Below are 23,333 nucleotides of genomic sequence, written 5' to 3'. Positions count from 1 at the left end.
TCATTATCACTTGTCACTTCATTACTACAGGCCGCTTCATTATTACATGGCAGCTCAATATTACATGGCACCTCATTATTACATGGCACTTCATTAGTACATGGCACCTCATTATTAAATGGCACTTCATTATTACATGGCACCTCATTATTACATGTCACTTCATTATTGCATGGCACCTCATTATCACTTGTCACTTCATTACTACATGTCGCTTCATTTTTACATGGCAGCTCATTACTACATGGCACCTCATTATTACATGGCACTTCAATATTACATGGCACTTCATTATTACATGGCACTTCTTTATCTCATGTCACTTCATTATTACATGTTACTTCATTATTACATGGCACCTCATTGCTATATGTCACTTCATGATTACATGGCACCTCATTATCACTTGCCATTTCATTACTACATGTCACTTCACTATTACATGTCACTTCATTATTTCATGGCACCTCATTATTACATCACTTCATTATTACACACCTCATTATCACGTCACTTAGTTATTACATGTTACTTCATTATTACATGGCACTTCATCTCGTCACTTCATTATTACATGGCACTTCATTATCTCGTCACTTCATTATTACATGGCACCACATTACTACATGTCACTTCATTATTACATGGCACCTCATTATTATGTCACTCCATTATTACATGGCACCTCATTATCACTTGTCACTTCATTACTACATGTCGCTTCATTATTACATGGCAGTTCAATATTACATGGCACCTCATTATTACATGGCACTTCATTAGTACATGGCACCTCATTATTACATGGCACTTCATTATTACATGGCACCTCATTATTACATGTCACTTATTACATGGCACCTCATTATTATGTCACTCCATTATTACATGGCACCTCATTATCACTTGTCACTTCAGTACTACATGTCGCTTCATTTTTACATGGCAGCTCATTACTACATGGCACCTCATTATTACATGGCACTTCATTAGTACATGGCACTTCATTATTACATGGCACCTAATTATTATACGTCACATTAGATTTGTACAATGCAGGATCCAACAGAAGGGGACAAAAAGGTCAATGAAGGATAATTTATCTTTACTAAATAAATACAAGCAGTAATAGCACACACTGAGCCCTCAGGGAGGTAGAGAGGCACTGTAGGACTTTTTATTCGACCCCTGAAATAACCATGTGACCTCATCTGACAACAGTCTGACACCGCCCACACATGAGTGATCACATGGTCATTACATCATCGCCAAGCAGTTACGGCCAATGGGGTATAGATCAGGCAGGGCGTCTTCATGTGATTGGTTGCCCCGTGCTTGTGTATCAGGGCGGCCGTAATAACCTCACTGACGGGCTCCAGCTACGCTTCACATGACCGCAGTAACCGCACTGGAATAAGCGGAAGTGACTAGAGCGCCACCAATCACTACTCAGCTTCTGGGCGTGGTTTTACATATTCACCAATCAGAGAGCGGCGGCTGGCGAAGCCGTGCTCACTGCTCCAATAGGTCACAGGTTAGTTGTTTCCGTGAATGCTCCGGTTAGTGAGCTCACTGCCTGTTCTGTCAGAGTGTCTGCTGCAGAATTATAGGGGCGAGAACCGTGTGTGTCCGCAAAGTAGCAGCAGTAATGCAGGAGCCGGAGCTCATGGCAGCCGTGTGCTTGTTATAGCTGGGGAGGAAGAAGAAGTCATATTATGGGAGTGATAGCCATATAGCACAATCACTAGCCACTGCCCTATGTATAGTCACATCCAGTGCTGGTGCCAACCACCATTTCCTCTTCTTAGCTGGGGAGGGGTCCGATTTCTAAAAACATTGAAAATTGTAGGGATTGCTTTAAAATATTCTATTATGAGCAGGGACGTACATAGAATGAAAGGGGCCCTATAGCAGAAGTCCTTATTGGCCTCCCTTCCAAAAAATAATATTTGTCGGGGTCACAGAAGAACATATTCCACAACTTTGCAGCCCTTATAATTGTAATTGTGCCCCTATTGAAGCCCCTTACTGTTCTCACACACCAACATAATGGTCTTCATAAAGTGTGATGCCAACAAATGTGGACCTCAAACACAGTAAGATGTTCCTCCACCGTACCCTCCACACACAATGTGATGACCCTACAGTACCCTTCACAAATAGCCCTCCACATAGTCTGATGGCCCCCACAAATAGTCCTCCACATAGTATGATGGCCCCCACTAATAGCCCTCCACATAGTATGATGGCCCCCCCACAAATAGCCCTCCACGTAGTAAGATGGTCTCCACATAGTCTGATGGCCCCCACAAATAGTACTCCACATAGAATGATGGCCCCCACTAATAGCCCTCCACATAGTATGATGATCCCCCACTAATAGCCCTCCGCATAGTAAGATGGCCCCCCACTAATAGCCCTCCGCATAGTATGATGCCCCATGGCAGCCTTGTGGTCTGGTGCTATTAGCTGAACGCCACTGATTATAGGGTATACTCTAACTGTTCCAATACAGGATGGCTTGTCGTTGCCCCCCAGATCATATGCTAATATGAATATAATATATTCGGAGTGCACACACTTTCCTTGAGGTGTGAGGCAGAAGTGGGATCCCAGTATATCTAGAAAGAAATGTCCACTGCACACTGGATTAGTGAAGCATATATGGTGAAGCTTTATTGATGAGGTACAGTAAGTGCATTGATGCAGGAGAAGAGCGCTGTAGTATTGTCTTTAGTAGGAAATGACTCCACCACAATACTACTGTATACCAACATTTTCAATAATTTGATGAAGGTCCGTGTAGGACCAAAATGCCATTAGCTGCTTCTCTCTGGTGCTGTCATGGGTACGTAATTATCCTTTTATTCTCTGATCCATAGACTTGCATAGCCGATTTTGATCTGACACGTCAGATTGATATTGGACATGTTTCCGCGATTTTAAACAGATCACTCCGTCCGAGGAAAACATTGCACATGTGAACAGCCCCATAGACTATCATAGTTATGAGTGCTTTCTGTGAGGTAAAAAAAATGGATAGCACTCATACATGAAAACCTGATGTGTGAATGATCCTCCATTCTGACGGAGTTATCCTTTAAAAGAAGTGCTTACCATTGCTCTATGTAAGGCCTGGGGACCCTAGACAGCCGCGGGGATGCAAACATATTTTTTGAGCACGCCAAAGACACTCGGTTACCACACATGCCTGCTCTGATAACACCTTATCCGAGCACGTTCGCTCATCACTAATCATAACCTTTGCTCTAATTAAGCTTTCCGGAACAATTAACCACAGCACTATGAATTATAAATGGAAAATTGACCTGACCTCCTGTTTCTACGTAGAGCTTAGAAGGACTCAGTCAGTTTAATCACGGGATATCATAGAACTGAAAAAGTGAAGAATCAGCTGGGTAGAAAGGTAAAATGAGCAATTGCAAGTGCACAGTGCTATATAATCTGATGATTATAGTAAGAGGATACAAACTTTAATGGGAGGAGTAATGCGCACAGTGTGTGCCTGTGTATTTTGGTTCCGGTGCCAGCCACTCCCTAACGCCAGAGGGAGATAACTTACTCTTCAAATTTAAAAACCACGAACAACAGGCTGTAAGGGGCTTCATAACAATTCTCCTGGAGCCCATCGTGTTTTTGCAGCAACAATAGTTCACTTTTGTATATTTTGCAGGACAATGTGTGAGGTAGAACTGAGTACACGTGTGTATGTGAAAATGATTCTACATGCAGCCCGCTACCCACACAGCACAGTGAGCGGGGCTCTTGTGGGGCGCAGGACACCCGGCTGCCTGACATTGTGTGATTGTGTGCCGATCGGTCACCAGCTGCCACTTGCGCTCAGCCTAGAGGTGGCTCTGACACAGGTACCTGGGCTTTCTTATTGATGTCGTTTCTGTCATTGCTGTATATTGTGAAATATCGAATATTGCACAGGCCTTATACGCCCGACATATTGTGGATCCTTGTTATAGGATATGTAATACCTATAATACCATCATAACAGGCAGGAGGTTTTTCCTTATTATTCATAAGGTTTAATGCTTTGAAGTGCTAAATTATTCCCTATATTTTATGTCATTGTTATTGCTTGTATTATTATTATTATTATTATTATTATTATACATTTTTATAGCGCCATTTATTCCATGGCGCTTTACATGTGAATACGGGGCAAATATAGACAAATACATTAAACATGAGCAGATAACAAGGCACACGAGTACATAAGGAGGGAGGACCCTGCCCGCGAGGGCTCACAGTCTGCAGGGGGTGGGTGAGGATACACTAGGAGAGGGTAGGGCAGGTTGCGCGGCTGTTCAGTAGGTTGAGGATCACTGCAGGCTGTAGGCTTGTCGGAAGAGGTGGGTCTTCAGGTTATTTTTGAAGGATTCTATGTTAGGCGAGAGTCTGATGTGTTGGGGTAGAGAGTTCCAGAGTATGGGGGAAGCACGGGAGAAGTCTTGGATGCGGTTATGGGAAGAAGAGATGAGAGGGGAGTAGAGAAGGAGGTCTTGGGAGGATCGGAGGTCGCGTGTAGGTAGGTACCGGGAGACCATGTCACAGATGTATGGAGGAGACAGGTTGTGGATGGCTTTGTATGTCAGTGTGAGGGTTTTGAACTGGAGTCTCTGGGCGATAGGAAGCCAGTGAAGGGCTTGACACAGGGGAGAGGCTGGGGAATAGCGGGGGGACAGGTGGATTAGTCGGGCAGCAGAGTGTAGGATGGATTGGAGTGGTGCCAGAGTGCTAGAGGGGAGTCCAGAGAGTAGGAGGTTGCAGTAGTCGAGGCGGGAGATGATAAGGGCATGCACTAGCGTTTTTGCAGTGTTGCGGTCAAGGAACACCTGCTTGTATCCTACCGTCTCTCTGTGTTCATGCCACTGTGCGCTATTGTCTCTGGATTTCATCCTCTTTGTTTTTTGCTTTTTATGTTGTTCTGACTTCCCACAGATAGACTCCTGGAGCGCTCTTCAAGGACTAGTTATCGCAGGGTTCTACCAAGCAAATGCCATCCTCAGAGATACTAGGTGAACAGCTCTATTTAACGTCACCATTGTCATGTCCTATATTTAATACGAAAATGGAAATGAACAAACCTTTTACGTATGCCGTATGAGTCTAAGCTTAAAGGGAATGTGTCAGCTGGATTTTACCTCAAATTATTTATATTCACACTTAACGCTTCCAAAGCCAAGTTCAGCAATGCCTTTACATGGCCAGTCCTTCCCCCCCGTTATTGTGAAATCAGTGTTTGAAATGATATATAAATGAGACTGCACAGCTGAAACCTCTGTCACTCCAGCTCTATTGCCTGCCCAGCATTACCTGCTGCTTAACTGACAGCCTCTGTGCTGTGTGACTTCAGGCCAAGGAGCTAGATCAGGCGGTGCTCCAAAGCGTGCGCTGCCAATCATCATGCAGGAGTGCAGAGTACTGAAATTGAGGGGATGGGACGGTGCAATAAAGCCCTTTCATTTATATATTTTATAAAACTATTTTTTCTGTAAAAACACATATACTAAATCTACAGTGCTAGACGTTGCATCTAGCGACCATCATTAGTCATTTAATTGCTTGCTTACACAAGCTGACCACACTCCCAATGCACAGTAACAGATAGTTCAGTGCCCATTGTTCTTGGCAGCACGTGTCCAGTTAATCTTTCAGTGTAAATTGACTTTTATTGAGAATGGGCGTTTTTAAGAACACTCCCGTCACAATATTTGTGCAATCTAAACAGTCTGCCGATCACCCCAATCATTGAGTAAAATGATTTTTTTGTGCTGCACAAATGAACATCGTTCGCTGCAGAACATCATCCTGTGTAAACAGGGCTCGTGCTGCCGAGAACAATGGCAGCCTGTGCACACTGAACAATCTATTACAGATCATTCAGTGCTCATTGTGTATCGCAGTCTGCCCGTGTAAATGGGCGAATAAATGGCCACAGTAGGCAAATATTTTCAGATTGGCAGTTGTTTAGTATCACCGATCCACCCGTGAATGGCCGAGAACGATGATCTTTTGCGCAAACAACCCGATGAGCGTTTTGCTCGTTCTTCAGTTGGTTTACACTGCCAGATTGTCGTGAAACGAGCGTTTCTAGGACCACTCGTTCACAGTAATCTTGTAAATGCCCCTTTAGTCATCAGGGGTAGGTGTTCTATTTCATGAAGTGTACAAATGATGTTATTAGATACCAATTCCAGATACCATATTTATATAAAATTATTGTCCAATTCTCTGTGAATAAACTGTAGATAAATAAAACCTTCGCACATTTATTCCTATGAGTGTTGTCTTTCAGTATCAACTCTGCTACCCTTCGCTCAGCCTCACTGATCGCTGAATACCAAGAGGATGCAGTGCTAATATTGGTAAGATAATGCGCTTAGATAACCGCTTGGCAAAGAAATCCTTTGTTTCTCTTCGTGTATTTTTCTCTACGTAGATGGATAATGAGCGTCTGTCGCCCTGTCCTGGGGTCCCTCCTCTCACAGTTCTACATCAAAACGGCTACAAGCAGTGGATTCCCAAAGACAAAACTCTGTAAGCACTTTGAACTTGTATGCATGATATAACAGAAAGCCACATTAATCTCCACAATGGTTCAAAAAAAACAAGTACTAATAACAGGGAGACAAAAGGAGCAACAGCAACTGTCTGAGGGATTTTAAGAAGTTTTCAATAGAGGCTGAAGCCCATATTTTAATGATTGCAGGAATTAGTAGCATACTGTATTACTGCAATTCTTGTTGGGGATCCAAGGGGTATTGTTTCTCCTTGCGGAAAGTGACATGTCAAGCATGCCGAGATGAGGAGATTTTTAAGTCGCCATGCTCCTTTGGGAAGCGGTACCTCTTGCATCCCGGTCACACAGCCAAACCAGATCTCACACTTTGCACTAATGAGGGGCGATGCCCCAAAACACAGTGTCTGCAAGTTGAGATTCTGGTTTGGGCTTTTATCCCAAGTCATGTGGCAAGGCTCGTTAAAGGGAACCTGTCAGCAGGATTGTGCACAGTAACCCACGCACAGTGTCAGGTCGGTGCCGTTATACTGATTAAAATGATACATTGGTTGATGAAATCTGTCTTGTGGTTATTGTGTAATCTTTATTTTCAGTTTTGAGTTAATGATATGTCGGTGTTCTGGGGCGGCCTGTGGGGGTCTTCATGTGGTGCTCTGATTAGGTATTCATAATAGCTATTGATCAGTATGGCTTCTGACTGATCACTGCTCCCTCACTGACCTGCCCCCTAGTTTACATAATGAATACCTGTACATACCGAAGAAAAGAAAAACCCTTCTGCAGGCAGGTGCTGGCCGTGGCCACTGCGCTGCAGCATGATCGTATGTTTCATGTGCAGCTAAAAACTGTGCTTGATGTTTTCCTGAGGAGTACACAATAAAATTTGTTTTAAAATGGCGCCCACCGCGATCAGATAGCTGCTACTGAACAGGCACGGGCGGAGCCATGTTGCTAGAGAAGAAAAAATAAAATTTCCTCCTCCAAGTTGGCGCCGCCCGAGTCTATTGCATGTGGCGGGCGCCCTTTTAAAATGGATATTTTTTATACTTCTCAGGAAAACATGAAGCACAGTTATTAACTGCACATGAAAAATGCAATTATGCTGCAGCGCAGGAGCCACGGTTCGCGCCTGCCTGCAGAAGGGTTGTTGTGTTTTTGGTTTTAACTTGTATGTACATATATTCATTATGCAAATTAGGGGGCAGGTCACTGGGGGACCAGTGACCTGTCAGCGGGCTGTATTATGAAAGCTAATCATAGCACATGAAGACCCCTACCCCCCCCCCCCCCAGAGGACCGCCCCAAAGCACGAGCATATCATAAACTGAAAATACAGATTAAACAACAACCACAAGATGGATTTTATCAACCAAGGTATCATTTTAACCCCTTTGCGACATTGGGCGTAATGGTGTGTCGGACACCCTCCCTTTGATGTGGTCTCCGGCACTGAGCCCACATCTTTTCCGGCACATGTCAGCTGTCTTTAACAGCTGACAAGTGCCTCTAACAGCTGCGGGTGGAATCACGATCCACCCATGGCTGTTAACTAGTTATATGCCACTGTCAATCTCTGACAGCGGCATTTAATGCGCTCTTCCGGCAAGTGCGCAGGAATTCCTGCCCATCGGAGACCCGGTCACTTGATCGCAGGTCACTGATGGGTCAGCATGACAACCAGAGGTCTCCTGCAGACCTCTGACGTTGACACTGCTGGATTGCTATGATCGCCACCCGGTGGTCGGCGCTCCTAGCAAGTCAGCCTGTATGTAGCAGAGCCGATCGGGTTATGGCATCCTCTAGTCTCCCATGCAGACTATTTGAAGCATGCCAAAAGTATAAAAAAAAAAAAAAAAATGTTTTTAAAATTATTTTTTTTAAAAAAGTTCAAATCGCACCCCTTTTGCCCCATTCAAACTAAAACAATAATTAAAAAAAAAATATCATACACATATTCGGTATCTCCGTGTTCAGAATTGCCCAGTCTATCAATATGAAGAAAAAATTAACCCGATCGCTAAACGGCATAATGAGAAAAAAAAATAAAAACGCCAGAATTGGGGTATGTGCGGATCCACAGCAGTTTTCCATGTGGTGTACAGTACCATATAAACCAATGGAAATCCAAATCCGCAGTGCACATGCTGCGGAAAATTCCACGCGGAAACGCTGCAGTTTATTTTCTGCAGCATGTCAATTCTTTGTGCGGATTCTGAAGCGTTTTACACCTGTTCCATAATAATAATCTGCAGGTGAAATCCGCACAAAATGCACAGTGAATCCGCAGGTAAAAAGCCCTGCGTTTCTGCAGAATAAGCGCGGAAAAATCCGCAATGGAATCCGCAAAGTGTGCACATAACCTTAAGGTTTTTTTGGTTGCCACAACATTGCATTAAAGTGCAATAAGGGGCTATCAAAAGAACGTATCTGCACCAAAATGGTATCAGTAAAAACGCCAGCTCAGCCCGCAAAAATTAAGCCCTTACCCAACCCGAGATCACGAAAAATGGAGACGCTACGGGTATTGGAAAATAGCGCAATTTTTTTAGCTTTAACAAACTTTGGATTTTTTTTTCACCACTTAAATAAGAAAGAACCTAGACATATTTGTTGTCTATGAACTTGTAATGACCGGGAGAATCAAAATGGCAGGTCAGTTTTAGCATTTAGTGAGTATGGTAAAAAAAAAAATTCCCCCAAAACAACTGTAGGGTTGCATTTTTTTTTTTTATTTTATTTATTTATTTTTTTGTAATTTCACTGCACTTGGAATTTTTTTCCTGTTTTTCGAGTACACGACATGGTAAAACCAGTTTTGTTGTTCAAAACTACAACTCGCCCCGCATAAAACAAGCCCTCACACGGCCATTTTTTAACCAAAAAATAAAAAAGTTATGGCTCTGGGAAGAAATGGAGCAAAAAATAGAAATCTAAAAATACCTCTGGTCATTAAGGGGTTAATCAGTATAATGGCGCCAACATGACGCTGTCTGTAAGTTACTGTGCACAATCCTGCTGACAGGTTCCCTTTTAAAGGGTCGACTTTGACTTCTTGGATTGCTACTTCCTATAGGTGGCACTAGAGTTCTAGTCCTCTTCCTCTCTGAAGAGACAATTTGCAATTCTTGTTAAGTTATCCAATTTGGAAAATAGAATACCTTTTGTAGGCAATCCATAATTCAAAGACGAGGCCCCTGTTTAGCTCTGGAAGACCTCTTCTGTCCTGCATTACACGGGCAACCAAATTTGATTGTGTTCTACCTATTGCTTCATGTTTCTTTAGTGCAACCATTAGGACATTGGACACCTACTTTCTCCTTCGCCTCATTGGGGAACACAGGACTGTGGGTGTATGCTTCTGCCGCCACGAGGCTGACACTAAGTAAACGTGAAAAAAAGTTAGCTCCTCCTCCGTAGTATACACCCTGACACTGGCTACCGGAGAATCCAGTTTATGCTTAGTGTCTCAAGGAGGCACATCTCTGTGTCCTGGATCCTTTGGACCCTATTTTCAACTTCTATGGATTGAGGGGGCGACGGGCCCTTTTGAGGGTCCGATGTCCCCAAAACCATCAACGGGCAAGTACGTGCGATCTCTCCACGTATCCGTTCCCGCTACGTGGGATCCTTCTCCGGACTTGGCCCTGACCACCCTGAGGTAGTTAGACTCCAGGCTGTATAGGTGCCCTTAGATCTCCGTGTGTTCCCCCCTGATTCCTACACCCCTGCTCTGCTGCGGTGATAGCTGGGGTGGTGGGCGGTCCCTCTCCTTATCCTGGGCAGATAATGGAGATAGGGTTCCTGCACCGTCATTTGATTCCCCCTCGCTGGAGGGGCAAGGGGGGCTCCTGGCACACAATGCATCTTTTTGGCTGATTTACCTGCCCTCCGGGAGTGCGGTGCCGCCGGTTCTATCGGCAGTCCGGTGCCGTTTTTCTCTGCTCTGCGGCAGTGCGGTGCCGCCGGCGCCGTTTCTGTCTCAGCGGCCGGCGCTGCGGTGGTATGGTGCGGCCGGCGCCGCTATCTTCCAGAGGCTTCAGGCTCTGCCTGGCCTCCTGCAGGCGTGGGACAAACTTCCTGGATAGACCAGGGCCCGAACTTCCGCCCCGCAGACCGCGCTGTGAGGCCCCGCCCCCTCCGGCGTGTCACTTCCGGTTCCGCCTTTCCTCTCTCAGGACCAAGATGAGAGGGGAAAAATTGAGGCCCCGGCTTCGGGCCTACTGCAGGCCGCATTGCTTCATGGTGGTCCCTCCCCCGGAGGCCGGCTGGGGATAAAAGGTAGCTCATTTGGCTCCGCATCGTGCGTTCGGATCCATCGCTGTAATCTTGGGGACACAGGACTGGGGTAAGTGCTTCTCCCTCCTGCTGACAGAAGCATTAATTTTTTCCCCAGTCTCAGGCCCTGGGTATAGCATTTACTGATCACTATGTCTAGAAGGATTAAAACTCACATGGTCCTATTTACCGGTTGTGTAGCTTGTCGTGCCCCATTCCCGCACACCCAGAGTAATCGCCGCTGCGAGGCCTGTGACTCTGAACGCGCCCAGGAGCCCCCCCCCCCACCCTCCCCCGCCAGCTCCCCAGCAATCTCTCCGACTCCTGCCCCTCAAGCAGAGGCTGGTTCAGTTCCGCCGGAATGGGTTACGTCCTTGTCGCAATCCATGGCGTCCCTTACTGAAGCAATCAAATCCCTTCAGATCCCTGCGGTCAGGGCCAGCAGTCCTTCTGTCTCGGAGAGGGCCTCGGGGTCTCAAGAACCTTCGGCCTGCAGGGGCCGCGCTCGAAGTAGACAGACGTGTGGAAAACGGATTCGCACAGCGTCGCCCAGGCCCTCAGGTGCTTCTGCATCCTGGAGTTCCGTATCACGTTCTCCTTCTAAGGCAGAAAACGGGGAAGTTGAGACTGACTATGAGGCTGCCGTCACACTAGCACTAGCAGTATTTGGTCAGTATTTTACGTCAGTATTTGTAAGCCAAAACCAGGAGTGGAACAATTGCAGGAAAAGTATAATAAAAACATATGCATCTGTTCTGTATTTATCACCCACTCCAGGTTTTGGCTTACAAATACTGATGTAAAATACTGACCAAATACTGCTAGTTTGACGGCAGCCTGAGTCAGAAGGGTCCCTTAATTTTGAGAATCCTGGGTTTCAGGAGTCGGTAGATAGACTGATTGAGGCTGTCAATCAGTCTATGGGGATAGAGGACGAGCTCGCCTCATCCTCAGATCATAAGGTCTCATTTAAGCGGGCCAAATGGGCCCATAGGGTGGTTTCCTCTCACCCTGAGTTTGAGGACCAGATTCGGCGTAACCGGGAGCACCCGGACAAGCGTTTTTCAGGGCAAAGGGCCCTGAAGGCTAGGTATCCCTTTGCTGCTGAACTTTGTAGTAAATAGGCAGAAAATCCTTCTGTGGATCCTCCAGTGTCCCATTTAGCCTCTAACACGTTGCTATCTCTCCCTAATGGCTTGTCAATTAAGGACCATACGGATCGTCTTATAGAGAGTTTGGCTCGTTCCGTTTTTGAGGCCTCAAGTTCGGCACTTTTTCCTTCTTTTGCGGCAACGTGGTTGCCAAATCTATGATGTCTTGGTCAGAGTCTTTAACAAAGGCTCTCCAAGAAGGCGATTTGGCAGCGGAATTGGCAGAAATGTCATCTCAGATAGCACTTGCTGGTAGCTATCTGATTAAGGCATCCCTTGATGCTGCAGATTGTGCCTCTTCGGCTGCGGCTAACGCTATCGCTATTAGAAGGGCTCTCTGGTTAAGAACATGGCGGGCTGACTCTACCTCTAAAAAATCGCTTACAACCCTACCCTATCAGGGAGGTTGTTTGTTCAGAGAGAAGCTGGATCAGCTTATCTCTGATTCCACAGGAGGGAAGAGTAAAGGTACCTTCACACATAACGATAGTGTTAACGATATCGTTGCATTTTGTGACGTAGCAACGATATCGTTGATGAAATCGTTATGTGTGACAGCGACCAACGATCAGGCCCCTGCTGGGAGATCGTTGGTCGCTGAAGAAAGTCCAGAACTTTATTTCGTCGCTGGATCTCCCGCGGACATCGCTGGATCGGCGTGTGTGACACCGATCCAGCGATGTCTTCACTGGTAACCAGGGTAAACATCGGGTAACTAAGCGCAGGGCCGCGCTTAGTAACCCGATGTTTACCCTGGTTACCATCCTAAAAGTAAAAAAACAAACACTACATACTTACCTACCGCTGTCTGTCCCCGGCGCTCTGCTCTGCACTCCTCCTGCACTGGCTGTGAGCGTCGGTCAGCCGGAAAACAGAGTGGTGACGTCACCGCTCTGCTTTCCGGCCGCTGTGCTCACACAGACAGTACAGGAGGAGTGCAGAGAAGCAGAGCGCCGGGGACAGACAGCGGTAGGTAAGTATGTAGTGTTTGTTTTTTTACTTTTAGGAAGGTAACCAGGGTAAACATCGGGTTACTAAGCACGGCCCTGCGCTTAGTTACCCGATGTTTACCCTGGTTACCGGCATCGTTGGTCGCTGGAGAGCGGTCTGTGTGACAGCTCTCCAGCGACCAAACAGCGACGCTGCAGCAATCCGGATCGTTGTCGGTATCGCTGCAGCGTCGCTTAATGTGAAGGGGCCTTAAGTTTCTTCCTCAGCAGAGGATTAGACAGCCTTTTCATCGCCAATTCCAGGCCCGTTTTAGAACCTTTCGCAATGCTATATGGGCCCCAGCATCGGGCTCTGCTGCGCAGGGTCGACCCAATCAGGACCGAGACGTTCGGATCTCTTATACGGCCAACCAGGGGGGAAGAATGCATTCCCAGTCAACTAGATCCAGAGGTTTTCGGCTAAGTGACTGGAGGCCTCCTCGGAGTGCCTCCAACAGAGTAGGCGGACGTCTTCCTTTGTTTCGCCAAGTCTGGCTTCAGGTAATCCACGACCGGTGGGTGGGAGAGCTCGTATCGTCAGGTTACAAAATAGAGCTGGTACGGCTGCCCCCTCCCCGGTTCTTTCCATCCCGTCTTCCCAGGTCCGAGTCCCTCCGACAAGACCTGTACAATTCCATAGAGTCCCTTCGTCTCAGCGGAGTCATTTCTCCGGTTCCAAGGGAGGAAAGGTTTCAAGGGTTTTATTCCAATCTTTTTGTAGTACCCAAAAAACACGGTACAGTAAGGCCTATTCTAGATCTAAAACTCTTAAACAGGTTTGTCCGCGTTCGTCACTTTCGGATGGAATCACTCCGGTCAGTCATCGCCTCACTGGAAAAGGGAGAGTTCTTGGCCTCAATAGACATTCAGGATGCCTACCTACATATTCCCATTTTTCCGCCTCATCAAAGATTTCTCCGGTTTGCCTTAAACAATCTACACTTCCAGTTCACGGCTTTACCCTTCGGGCTGGCCTCCGCTCCCAGGGTGTTCACAAAAGTCATGTCAACTGTGGTGTCCATTCTGCACTCCCGGGGCATAGTTGTCTTACCATACCCAGACGATCTGCTGATCAAGGGACCGACTTTTCAATCTTACAGGGAAAATGTCGGCATCGCTCTGGACACCCTTTCTCGTCTAGGTTGGCTAGTAAATTTAAGGAAGTCATCCCTACAACCATCTCGGAGGATCTCATTTCTAGGCATGATCTTCGACACCTCTCAAGCCCTATTAATCCTTCCCCAGGACAAGGTCCTAGCCCTTTGGCGGGAGGTGAGGAATCTTCAGCAACCGTACTCTAATACGATCCGGTCCTGCATGAGGGTATTAGGAAAGATGGTTGCAACTATAGAGGCAGTTCCATTTGCACAGCTACATCTTCGGCCTCTCCAACAGGCAATCCTAGCAGTATGGAACAGAAATCCACTCTCCCTCAACCGCAGATTTCGGTTGTCTCTCCAGGTCAGGCAGACCCTCTCTTGGTGGTTAAACAGCTCACCCCTACTCAGGGGGAAGCCCTTTCCCCCAACCAATTGGCTAGTTGTTACAACAGATGCCAGTCTCCTGGGTTGGCGAGCGGTGTTCTTTCACCACACAGCTCAGGGGCGCTGGTCTCCTTGGGAATCAGATCTCCCTTTCAATCTCTTAGAGATTCGAGCAGTTCAGCTAGCCTTGCAACATTTCTACCATCTTCTGGCGGGTCGCCCTGTCCGAATTCAATCGGACAACGCCACAGCAGTGGCCAACATAAATCACCAGGGGGGCACCCGCAGCAAGGCAGCCATGCAGGAAGTAAAACCAATACTGCTCTGGGCAGAGAGAAATCACTCAGTGATATCAGCAGTCCACATTCCGGGCGAAGAAAACTGAACGGCAGATTTCCTAAGCCATCAGGGTCTAGCGTCCGGGGAATGGTCTCTCCATCCCGAGGTATTTCGGCAGATATGTCATCTTTGGGGGACTCCGGACGTGGATCTAATGGCGTCCAAGGAGAATGCCAAGGTACCCAGATTTGTCTCTCGGTACCGAGACCCACAGGCAATCGCCGTGGATGCGCTAGTACTGTCTTGGAACCAATTTCATCTCTCTTACCTGTTCCCTCCTCTGGCGCAGCTCCCGAGGGTAATCAAGAAGATCAAATCAGAGAGAGTACCTGCTATTCTGATCTCCCCGGATTGGCCGCGACGGACCTGGTATGCAGACCTAGTTCAGCTTCTCGCCGGGGTTCCATGACGGCTCCCCGATCGGCCGGATCTTCTATCTCAAGGGCCGATCTACTACCAGAGCCCAGGGGTCCTTCGTTTGACGGCCTGGCCGTTGAATCTTGGGTTTTAACTCAGGCAGGGTTCTCCCAAGAGGTAGCAAATACCATGATCAGGGCACGTAAAACTTTCGGCCAGAATTTATTATCACACTTGGAAAGTTTTCCTTTCTTGGTGTAGAGAGCGCGGGCTGCCTCCTCTGCGTTTTTCCGTCCCAAACATTCTAGCTTTCCTTCAAGCAGGCCTGGATTCTGGGCTTGCTCCAAGTACCCTTAAAAGGCAGATTTCGGCTTTATCAGTCCTTTTTCAGCGCAGGATTGCTACTAACCGTCAGGTCAGGACTTTTTTTCAGGGAGTCGCTCATAAGGTCCCTCTTTATAAAACTCCCTTGGAAGCTTGGGACCTTAATTTGGTATTAAAGGCATTGCAGGAAGCTCCTTTTGAGCCTCTTCAAGATATTTCCTTGACGTTCCTTTCTTGGAAAGTCGTATTTTTAGTGGCCATAACTTCCATAAGGCGGGTATCAGAGCTGGCAGCCCTTTCCTGTCGTACCCCCTTTCTACGTTTTCATCAGGACAAGGTAGTGCTCAGACCAGCACCGTCCTTTTTGCCAAAGGTTGTTTTCTCTTTCCACATCAGTGAGGATATTGTTCTGCCCTCTTTTTGTCCGGCGCCTATGCACCGTGTAGAAAAAGCTCTCCATACGTTGGACCTGGTGAGAGCGCTGAGGAGGTACATTTCCCGAACGGCCCCTTTTCGCCAAACAGAACAGATTCTCTGTTTGTCCTTCCGGAGGGCCGCAGGAAGGGATGCGCGGCCTCAAAATCTACCCTGGCCAGGTGGATGCGGGCTACCATTCAGGAGGCCTATCGCACCAGGGGCGTGATGGTTCCGGCTGGAATCAAGGCTCACTCCACTAGAGCAGTGGGGGCTTCCTGGGCGATTCGGCATCAGGCCTCAGCAGAACAGGTTGGCAAAGCTGCGACCTGGTCTAGTCTTCATACGTTTGTCAAACATTATAATGTCCACTCCCAGATCTCTGCAGATGCAAATCTGGGTAGAAGGATTCTTCAAGCGGCAGTAGCGCATTTATAGACAACCGTTTATCTGGATGATTATTACTGGTGAGTTAATTTCCCACCCAGGGACTGCTTTAGGACATCCCACAGTCCTGTGTCCCCCAATGAGGCGAAGGAGAAATAGGGATTTTTGTGTTACTCACCGTAAAATCCTTTTCTCCGAGACGCTCATTGGGGGACACAGCTCCCTCCCTGGTAGCCTATGGCTGCTTTGGCTATATCTGATTTCATTAGTCAGTAGGATCTTTTCTAGACATAAGTTTTCTGTATTTATGCTGTTATATTAATTCTTGTGTTTTGTTCTCCTACTGCTTTTGCACCAAACTGGATTCTCCGGTAGCCAGTGTCGGGGTGTATACTACGAACGAGGAGCTAACTTTTTTTCACGTTTACTTAGTGTCAGCCTCCTGGCGGCAGAAGCATACACCCACAGTCCTGTGTCCCCCAATGAGCGTCTCGGAGAAAAGGATTTTACGGTGAGTAACACAAAAATGCCTATTTTAGACTTTTCCACAATTTTCAGCCGATAAATGTGAGTCTTTGGGTGGAGGGGTGAGCACTTTTGAACCGAACACTTCTAACAAAAAAAACCCAAAAGATTTGTCCAAAATGGCCGACCCCTTTTTAGAAGGTATTAAAAATGTACCATGCCTGTGGGAAGAATTCATCAAGACTGGCATTTCATACACCAGTCTTAATCAAAATCTTGTGTTGAGTTTTTTAAAGTTGCTTGAGTTCTGTGTTTTATATGCCAGGAAGGTAGCACAAATGTTTAGATGAATTGCCCCCTAAATGTATTGCAGCATACCCCCTGTAGTATTTACTGTACTTTATCCTATTATCTTTATAGAGTTATGTTGGGTCATTGGGAAGAAACTCAGCGTATCACAAGGCACCTTCTTCATGCTAAAGCTTACCAGCGACTTGTTGACTTTGACACTCACCTTGAAGATCTTAGATCTGACTGGACCAATGAAGAGCTGAATGTGGAAATAACCCATCTAGCTTCTGTAGCAAATGGAAACACATGAACTCTGAAAGTAACTGTTGAAGAATAAGGACTATGCTATACTCAATATTATACAAAATATTATAGTTGTAACTAAGTATGTTCCTATATACATTGTATGAACAAAAGTATTGGGATGCCTAGAAGAGCATTTATGACACTTCATTATAAAACCATAGGCACTCATATGGAGTTGGTTCCCCCATTGCAGCTATAACAGCTCCCACTCTTCTGTGAAGACTTCGTACAAGATTTTGGAGAGTGTCTGAGGGAATCTGTGCCTTTTCAGCCAGAAGAACATTTTTGAGGTCAGACACTAATGTAGGATGAGAGGACCTGGCTCACAATATCCTTTCTACTTCATCCCAAATGTGTTCAATGAGGTTTAGGTCCGAGTTTTGTGTGGCCAGTGAAGTTCTTCCACCCCAAATTCTCCCACCCATACCTTTATGGACCTTGAATTGTAAACTGGTGCTTGGTCTTGCTGGAACATTAAAGGGCCTTCTCCAAACTGTTCCCACAAAATTGGAAGCATACAATTGTCCAGTATTCTGAAATATTAAGATTTTACCCTTCGCCACGACAGCACCCACTTTGAGAGAGGGACCCGCCCATAGGAACAGGAAACCTACAGAGACAAAAGGGCGGCCCCCCTCTCCTCCTCAGTTGGTTTCCTGTTCCTATCGGAAATCCCGGGATTCCTACAGAGGAGGTGGTTTGGAGCACCTCCGGATTACCTGATGCCTGGCACCCGCCTGTGTGCTCCTGTGGAGACAGCAGGGGCTGCAGCGGCGGGGGAGCCACTGCACGCATCCTCCCCCCCTCGTCTGTTGCGATCCGGCAGGTTCCGGGCGATGGAGCCCAGCCTATGGAGGACCCAGGTGTGGGGTGTTCGTCGGCCGCCAGCGACATCCGCGCATTACAAATACAGGCCGGGGACGCTGAGCAAATCGCTCACCATGCTGTCCCCGGCACATGAGGAGCTCCGACCAGCGGTCGAGGATAGCGCCGGAAAAAGCAGCGCTAGATCATCTACAAAAAAAGAGTGGTCGTTCCATGGCAGGATCTGACACTCACTCCAGGAGCAAGACGAAGAGTAGAGATACAGATCTACTCACACCCCACACAGCGGCTTCACCTCCAAGACCGGTATGATGATAGCTTCACTGGGTGAGTGTCTATAATCCTCTACCTATAAGCTGATCCCCTCCTTCTCTACCTCTCCCCCTAGGCTAAGAAGACCAGTAAATCTAGGCATAAGCAGTGTGCCCTGTGTATGCAACCCCTGCCCGACACGTATCCCAAAAGGTTGTGTCAGAGCTGTATTAAACAGACTTTTCAGGATGAGGTGGCTGTTACTGCCACAAACATCCGATCCATGATAAGACAGGAGATCCAGTCTCTCGGATCAAAATCTCTTAAAAAACATGGAAGTAAGCACCTCTCGCCCGTCTCCAGTTCAGAGTCTGAAGAGGGCCTAATCCGATCCTCCAATACCTCAGGGTCATCCCCCAGCTCTTCTGAGGATGAAGGCGGAGCATGTTTTCCTGTCAACAGCATAGACAACCTCGTAAAAATCCGTTAGGAACACTATGGGGTGTCCGGATACTAAGGAGGTCAGGTCGGTTCAGGATATAATGTTTGCTGGACTAGGCCAACAAAAACGCTGTGTGTTGTGAATTCTGTGGCTGAGTTCACTTCTGTGGTCACAAGTGGTATTGCAGTCTCTGGGCTTCCTCCCTCAGGTGTTTTGGTGAGCTCGTTGGCTGCCTTGCTATTTAGCTCCACCTGAGTCTGTCTTCCTTGCTCCTTGTCAATGTTCCAGTGTTGGATCTGAGCTACTGCATCTTTCCTTGGGCCTGCTGCTCTGCTAGATAAGTGCTTCTAGTTTGTTTTCTGTTTTTTCTGTCCAGCTTGCTATTAACTTTTGCTGGAAGCTCTGAGAAGCAAAGGGGTGCACCGCCGTGCTGTTAGTTCGGCACGGTGGGTCTTTTTGCCCCTTTGCGTGGTTTTCGTTTTAGGGTTTTTTGTAGACTGCATAGTTCTCTTTGCTATCCTCGCTCTGTCTAGAATATCGGGCCTCACTTTGCTGAATCTATTTCATTCCTACGTTTGTCTTTTCATCTTGCTAACAGTCATTATATGTGGGGGGCTGCCTATTCCTTTGGGGTATTTCTCTGAGGTAAGTCAGGCTTGTATTTCTATCTTCAGGCTAGTCAGCTCCTCAGGCAGTGCCGAGTTGCATAGGTAGTTGATAGGCGCAATCCACTGCTGCTTATAGTTGTGTGAGGATAGATCAGGTACTGCAGTCTACAGAGATTCCACGTCTCAGAGCTCGTCCTATTGTTTTTGGTTATTGCCAGATCTCTGTATGTGCGCTGATTACTGCACGCTGTGTTGCCTGATTGCCAGCCATAACAGCTGTGCCTTTCCGGTCAATACCACTATTAAGGATCTTGTTAGGAAGGAATGGGACAAACAAGGGAAACGGTTTCTCCCATCATCTTCTAAAAGGCGTTACCCCTTTAGTGATGAGGATTTGGTGGTATGGTCCAAAGTCCCTAAAGTGGATGCGGCAGTGGCGTCAACCTGAAAACAATCTTCCCTTCCGGTAGAAGATGCAGGAGTTTTACTAGATCCACTAGATCGTTAAACAGAAGCTCTCCTCAAAAGATCTTGGGAGACAAACACAGGAGCCTTTAAGCCAGCAATATCAGGCATGTGCACAGCTGGGTAGACCAGCTGGAGCAGCAAGTAAAGGGCAAGGTGGCGAGAGAAAAAATTCTCCAAACTGTGCCTCTAATCAGGAGTGCTGCAGCATTTCTAGCCGACTCTTCAGCGGACTCCCTCCAGTTGGCAGCGAGGTCAGCAGGTCTGGTCAACGCGGCTCGTCGAGCCCTCTGGTTAAAAGGATGGAAGGGAGATGCACAATTAAAATCCAGATTATGTTCAATCCCGTGCCAGGGTGGGTGAGTTACTGTTTGGGAAGGTCCTGGATGACCTACTGAATAAAGCAGGAGAGAGAAGGAAGGTCTTTCCTAAACAGTTTCTTCCTTCTTATAGGAGAGTGTTTAGGAGACGGCCATTTAACAGGAGGCCGTACGAGCAACAGAAAGACCGTTGGGAATCAAAACCGAAAGGTGCCTTATACAGTAACCCTGAGACATCTAGACGTGGTAGATACCATCAGTAGAGAGATCCCAGTTGGTGGGAGACTGAAATATTTTTAGCACCAATGGGAAAACATAACCTCAAATCAATGGATCCTCCGTCTAATAAAATCTGGACTAAGATTAGATTTCTTTAAATTGCCACGAGATAAATTTATCATAACATCACTGAAAGCGCCGGATCAACAAGAAGCGCTTCAGTTAGAAATTCTGAGCCTTTTGGCTAAGAATGTTCTCATCGAAGTACCAAAAAATCAGGAAGGTCGGGGATTTTATTCCCCTTTATTTCTGGTTTCAAAACCTGATGGTACTTTTCGTACTATAATAAATCTGAAGAAACTAAATTCCTTTTTGTATGAAAACACCTTTAAAATGGAATCAATAAGATCTACTATTAAACTTTTGTTTCCTAGGTGCTTTATGACGGGTCTGGATTTAAAGAATGCATATTACCATCTTCCAATTCATGCAGACCACCAAAAATATCTGAGTGGCAGTAAACCTACAAGGCCGGATCCGTCACTTCCAGTTTATGGCCATGCCATTCGGCCTTTCTATGGCCCCTCGAGTTTTCACGAAAGTCATGCTAGAGGTGATGGCCTATCTACATCATCAGGACACGCTAATTGTGCCCTATTTAGATGATTTCCTAATAATTGGTAATTCAGCATCTCAGTGTGAAGAACGCTTGTCTAATACCATTTCATCATTACAGGCTCTAGGTTGGATTGTAAACTTCAAAAAATCAAGGCTGCATCCAGAAACTCTTCAGTCCTTCCTAGGACTAGTCTTGGACTCTGTAAGTCAAAAATGTCTCTTACCAGAATCCAAAAAATCTACCATAATTTCAAAAGTCACTATGGCAAGATCTAGTCCTCACACGTCTCTTAGAGATGCCATGTCTCTCTTAGGATCACTCTCCTCCTGTATTCCTGCGGTGCAATGGGCCCAATACCATACTAGGGCTTTACAACACCAGATACTTCATGCTCAAACACATTGCCTGGGTCATCTAAATACAAAGATCACTTTATCTGATGACGTGCTTCAATCTGTTCTTTGGTGGTTAAATAAAGACCATTTGTCCAGAGGAGTCTCATGGACAATTAGGTCCTCTAAAATACTCACTACCGACACAGGTCCAGAAGGGTGGGGGGGCCCATCTAGACCAAAATATAGCCCAAGGTCGCTGGAGTTCTTTAGAAATTCGGCACTCCTCAAATTGGAAGGAACTAAATGCAGTTTATTATGCCTTGAATTTTTTCCTTCCTCAGCTCCGAGGGCCTCATGTCAAAATCCTGTCGGACAATACAACAGTCGTCGCATATTTAAATCGGCAAGGCGGAACGCGATCAGGAAGTCTGATGTGTTCAGCGGCAGACATCTTCGATGTAGCAGAACCGAATTTACTTTCACTCACGGCTCTACACATCAGAGGAGTAGAAAATTTAAAAGCCGACTTCCTAAGTCGCCACACGCTTCGCCAGGGAGAATGGACTCTCAATCCTTGGATATTCAGGAAGATAGTGGACATATGGGGCCTTCCGCAGATAGATTTATTTGCGACCAGGAACAACAGGCAGGTACCGATGTTTGCTTCCCTGAATGTGTCCGATCATCCAGATATAGTAGACTCTCTCCAGTATTCATGGAAATACGATCTGGCCTACGCTTTCCCACCAATGATGCTACTTCCATTGGTAATCAAGAAAATAAGGGAAGAAAAAGCAAAAGTAATATTAATAGCTCCGTTTTGGCCAAAGAGACCCTGGTTCTCCTGTCTTCGAGCGATATCAGTTTGCGATCCCTGGATTCTGCCAATGACACCAGACCTCTTGTCTCAGGGTCCATTCTACCATCCACGAGTAAAGGGCCTCCACCTTACGGCGTGGAACTTGAGGCAGATTCTAACATTAAGAGGGTTCTCACAAGAATTGATTAATACCTTACTGTTAAGTAGAAAAAGATCCACGACTCTTTTATATATAGCAGAGTATGGAGGAAATTTCTCAACTTTTATACGGAACCCTTCTCTAACAAGGTTCCTATTAGAGCCATCCTTGAATTTTTACAAAAAGGTCATGAGCTGGGATTATCGGTTAATACCTTGAGAGTTCAAGTGTCTGCCTTAGGAGCCCTCTATAGTGCTAACATAGCGGGTAATAGATAGATAGCAAGATTTGTTAGAGCATGTGAACATAGTAACATAGTAACATAGTTAGTAAGGCCGAAAAAAGACATTTGTCCATCCAGTTCAGCCTATATTCCATCATAATAAATCCCCAGATCTACGTCCTTCTACAGAACCTAATAATTGTATGATACAATATTGTTCTGCTCCAGGAAGACATCCAGGCCTCTCTTGAACCCCTCGACTGAGTTCGCCATCACCACCTCCTCAGGCAAGCAATTCCAGATTCTCACTGCCCTAACAGTAAAGAATCCTCTTCTATGTTGGTGGAAAAACCTTCTCTCCTCCAGACGCAAAGAATGCCCCCTTGTGCCTGTCACCTTCCTTGGTATAAACAGATCCTCAGCGAGATATTTGTATTGTCCCCTTATATACTTATACATGGTTATTAGATCGCCCCTCAGTCGTCTTTTTTCTAGACTAAATAATCCTAATTTCGCTAATCTATCTGGGTATTGTAGTTCTCCCATCCCCTTTATTAATTTTGTTGCCCTCCTTTGTACTCTCTCTAGTTCCATTATATCCTTCCTGAGCACCGGTGCCCAAAACTGGACACAGTACTCCATGTGCGGTCTAACTAGGGATTTGTACAGAGGCAGTATAATGCTCTCATCATGTGTATCCAGACCTCTTTTAATGCACCCCATGATCC

The 23,333-nt window shown here is 46.3% G+C and overlaps 1 protein-coding gene across 3 annotated transcripts; it reads left to right on the top strand.

Moving 5' to 3' along the window:
• Positions 1-1,337: 1,337 nt before the first annotated feature.
• On the top strand, positions 1,338-17,831 carry EMC9 (ER membrane protein complex subunit 9). Of its 3 annotated transcripts, XM_069761883.1 has the most exons (7): positions 1,406-1,534; positions 3,695-3,887; positions 4,975-5,051; positions 6,332-6,401; positions 6,476-6,573; positions 16,709-16,787; positions 17,162-17,831. In XM_069761883.1, the coding sequence occupies exons 2-7, from the start codon at positions 3,699-3,701 to the stop codon at positions 17,219-17,221; spliced, it is 573 nt and encodes a 190-aa protein (XP_069617984.1). In that variant the 5' UTR covers positions 1,406-1,534; positions 3,695-3,698; the 3' UTR covers positions 17,222-17,831. The 3 variants fall into 3 exon arrangements, with proteins under 3 accessions (XP_069617979.1, XP_069617984.1, XP_069617972.1); XM_069761878.1 differs by lacking the exon at positions 16,709-16,787 and having other exon boundaries at positions 1,338-1,534; XM_069761871.1 differs by lacking the exons at positions 1,406-1,534; positions 16,709-16,787 and adding an exon at positions 3,406-3,427 and having other exon boundaries at positions 17,162-17,506.
• Positions 17,832-23,333: the final 5,502 nt, after the last annotated feature.

Source organism: Ranitomeya imitator, chromosome 1, assembly GCF_032444005.1.
Source record: "Ranitomeya imitator isolate aRanImi1 chromosome 1, aRanImi1.pri, whole genome shotgun sequence".
Lineage (NCBI taxonomy): Eukaryota > Metazoa > Chordata > Amphibia > Anura > Dendrobatidae > Ranitomeya > Ranitomeya imitator.
Note: the sequence above shows the minus strand (reverse complement) of the source record. Positions and strands in the feature narration are given on the sequence as shown.

What these genes read in the sequence shown, in the direction of transcription:
- EMC9 (XM_069761878.1), top strand. Translation starts at nt 3,699, where the DNA reads ATGTGTGAGGTAGAACTGAGTACACGTGTGTATGTGAAAATGATTCTA. An exon ending in GCCATCCTCAGAGATACTAG is followed by an intron (nt 5,052 to 6,331) that starts GTGAACAGCTCT and finishes GTTGTCTTTCAG; the next exon opens with TATCAACTCTGCTACCCTTC. An exon ending in ATTCCCAAAGACAAAACTCT is followed by an intron (nt 6,574 to 17,161) that starts GTAAGCACTTTG and finishes TTATCTTTATAG; the next exon opens with AGTTATGTTGGGTCATTGGG.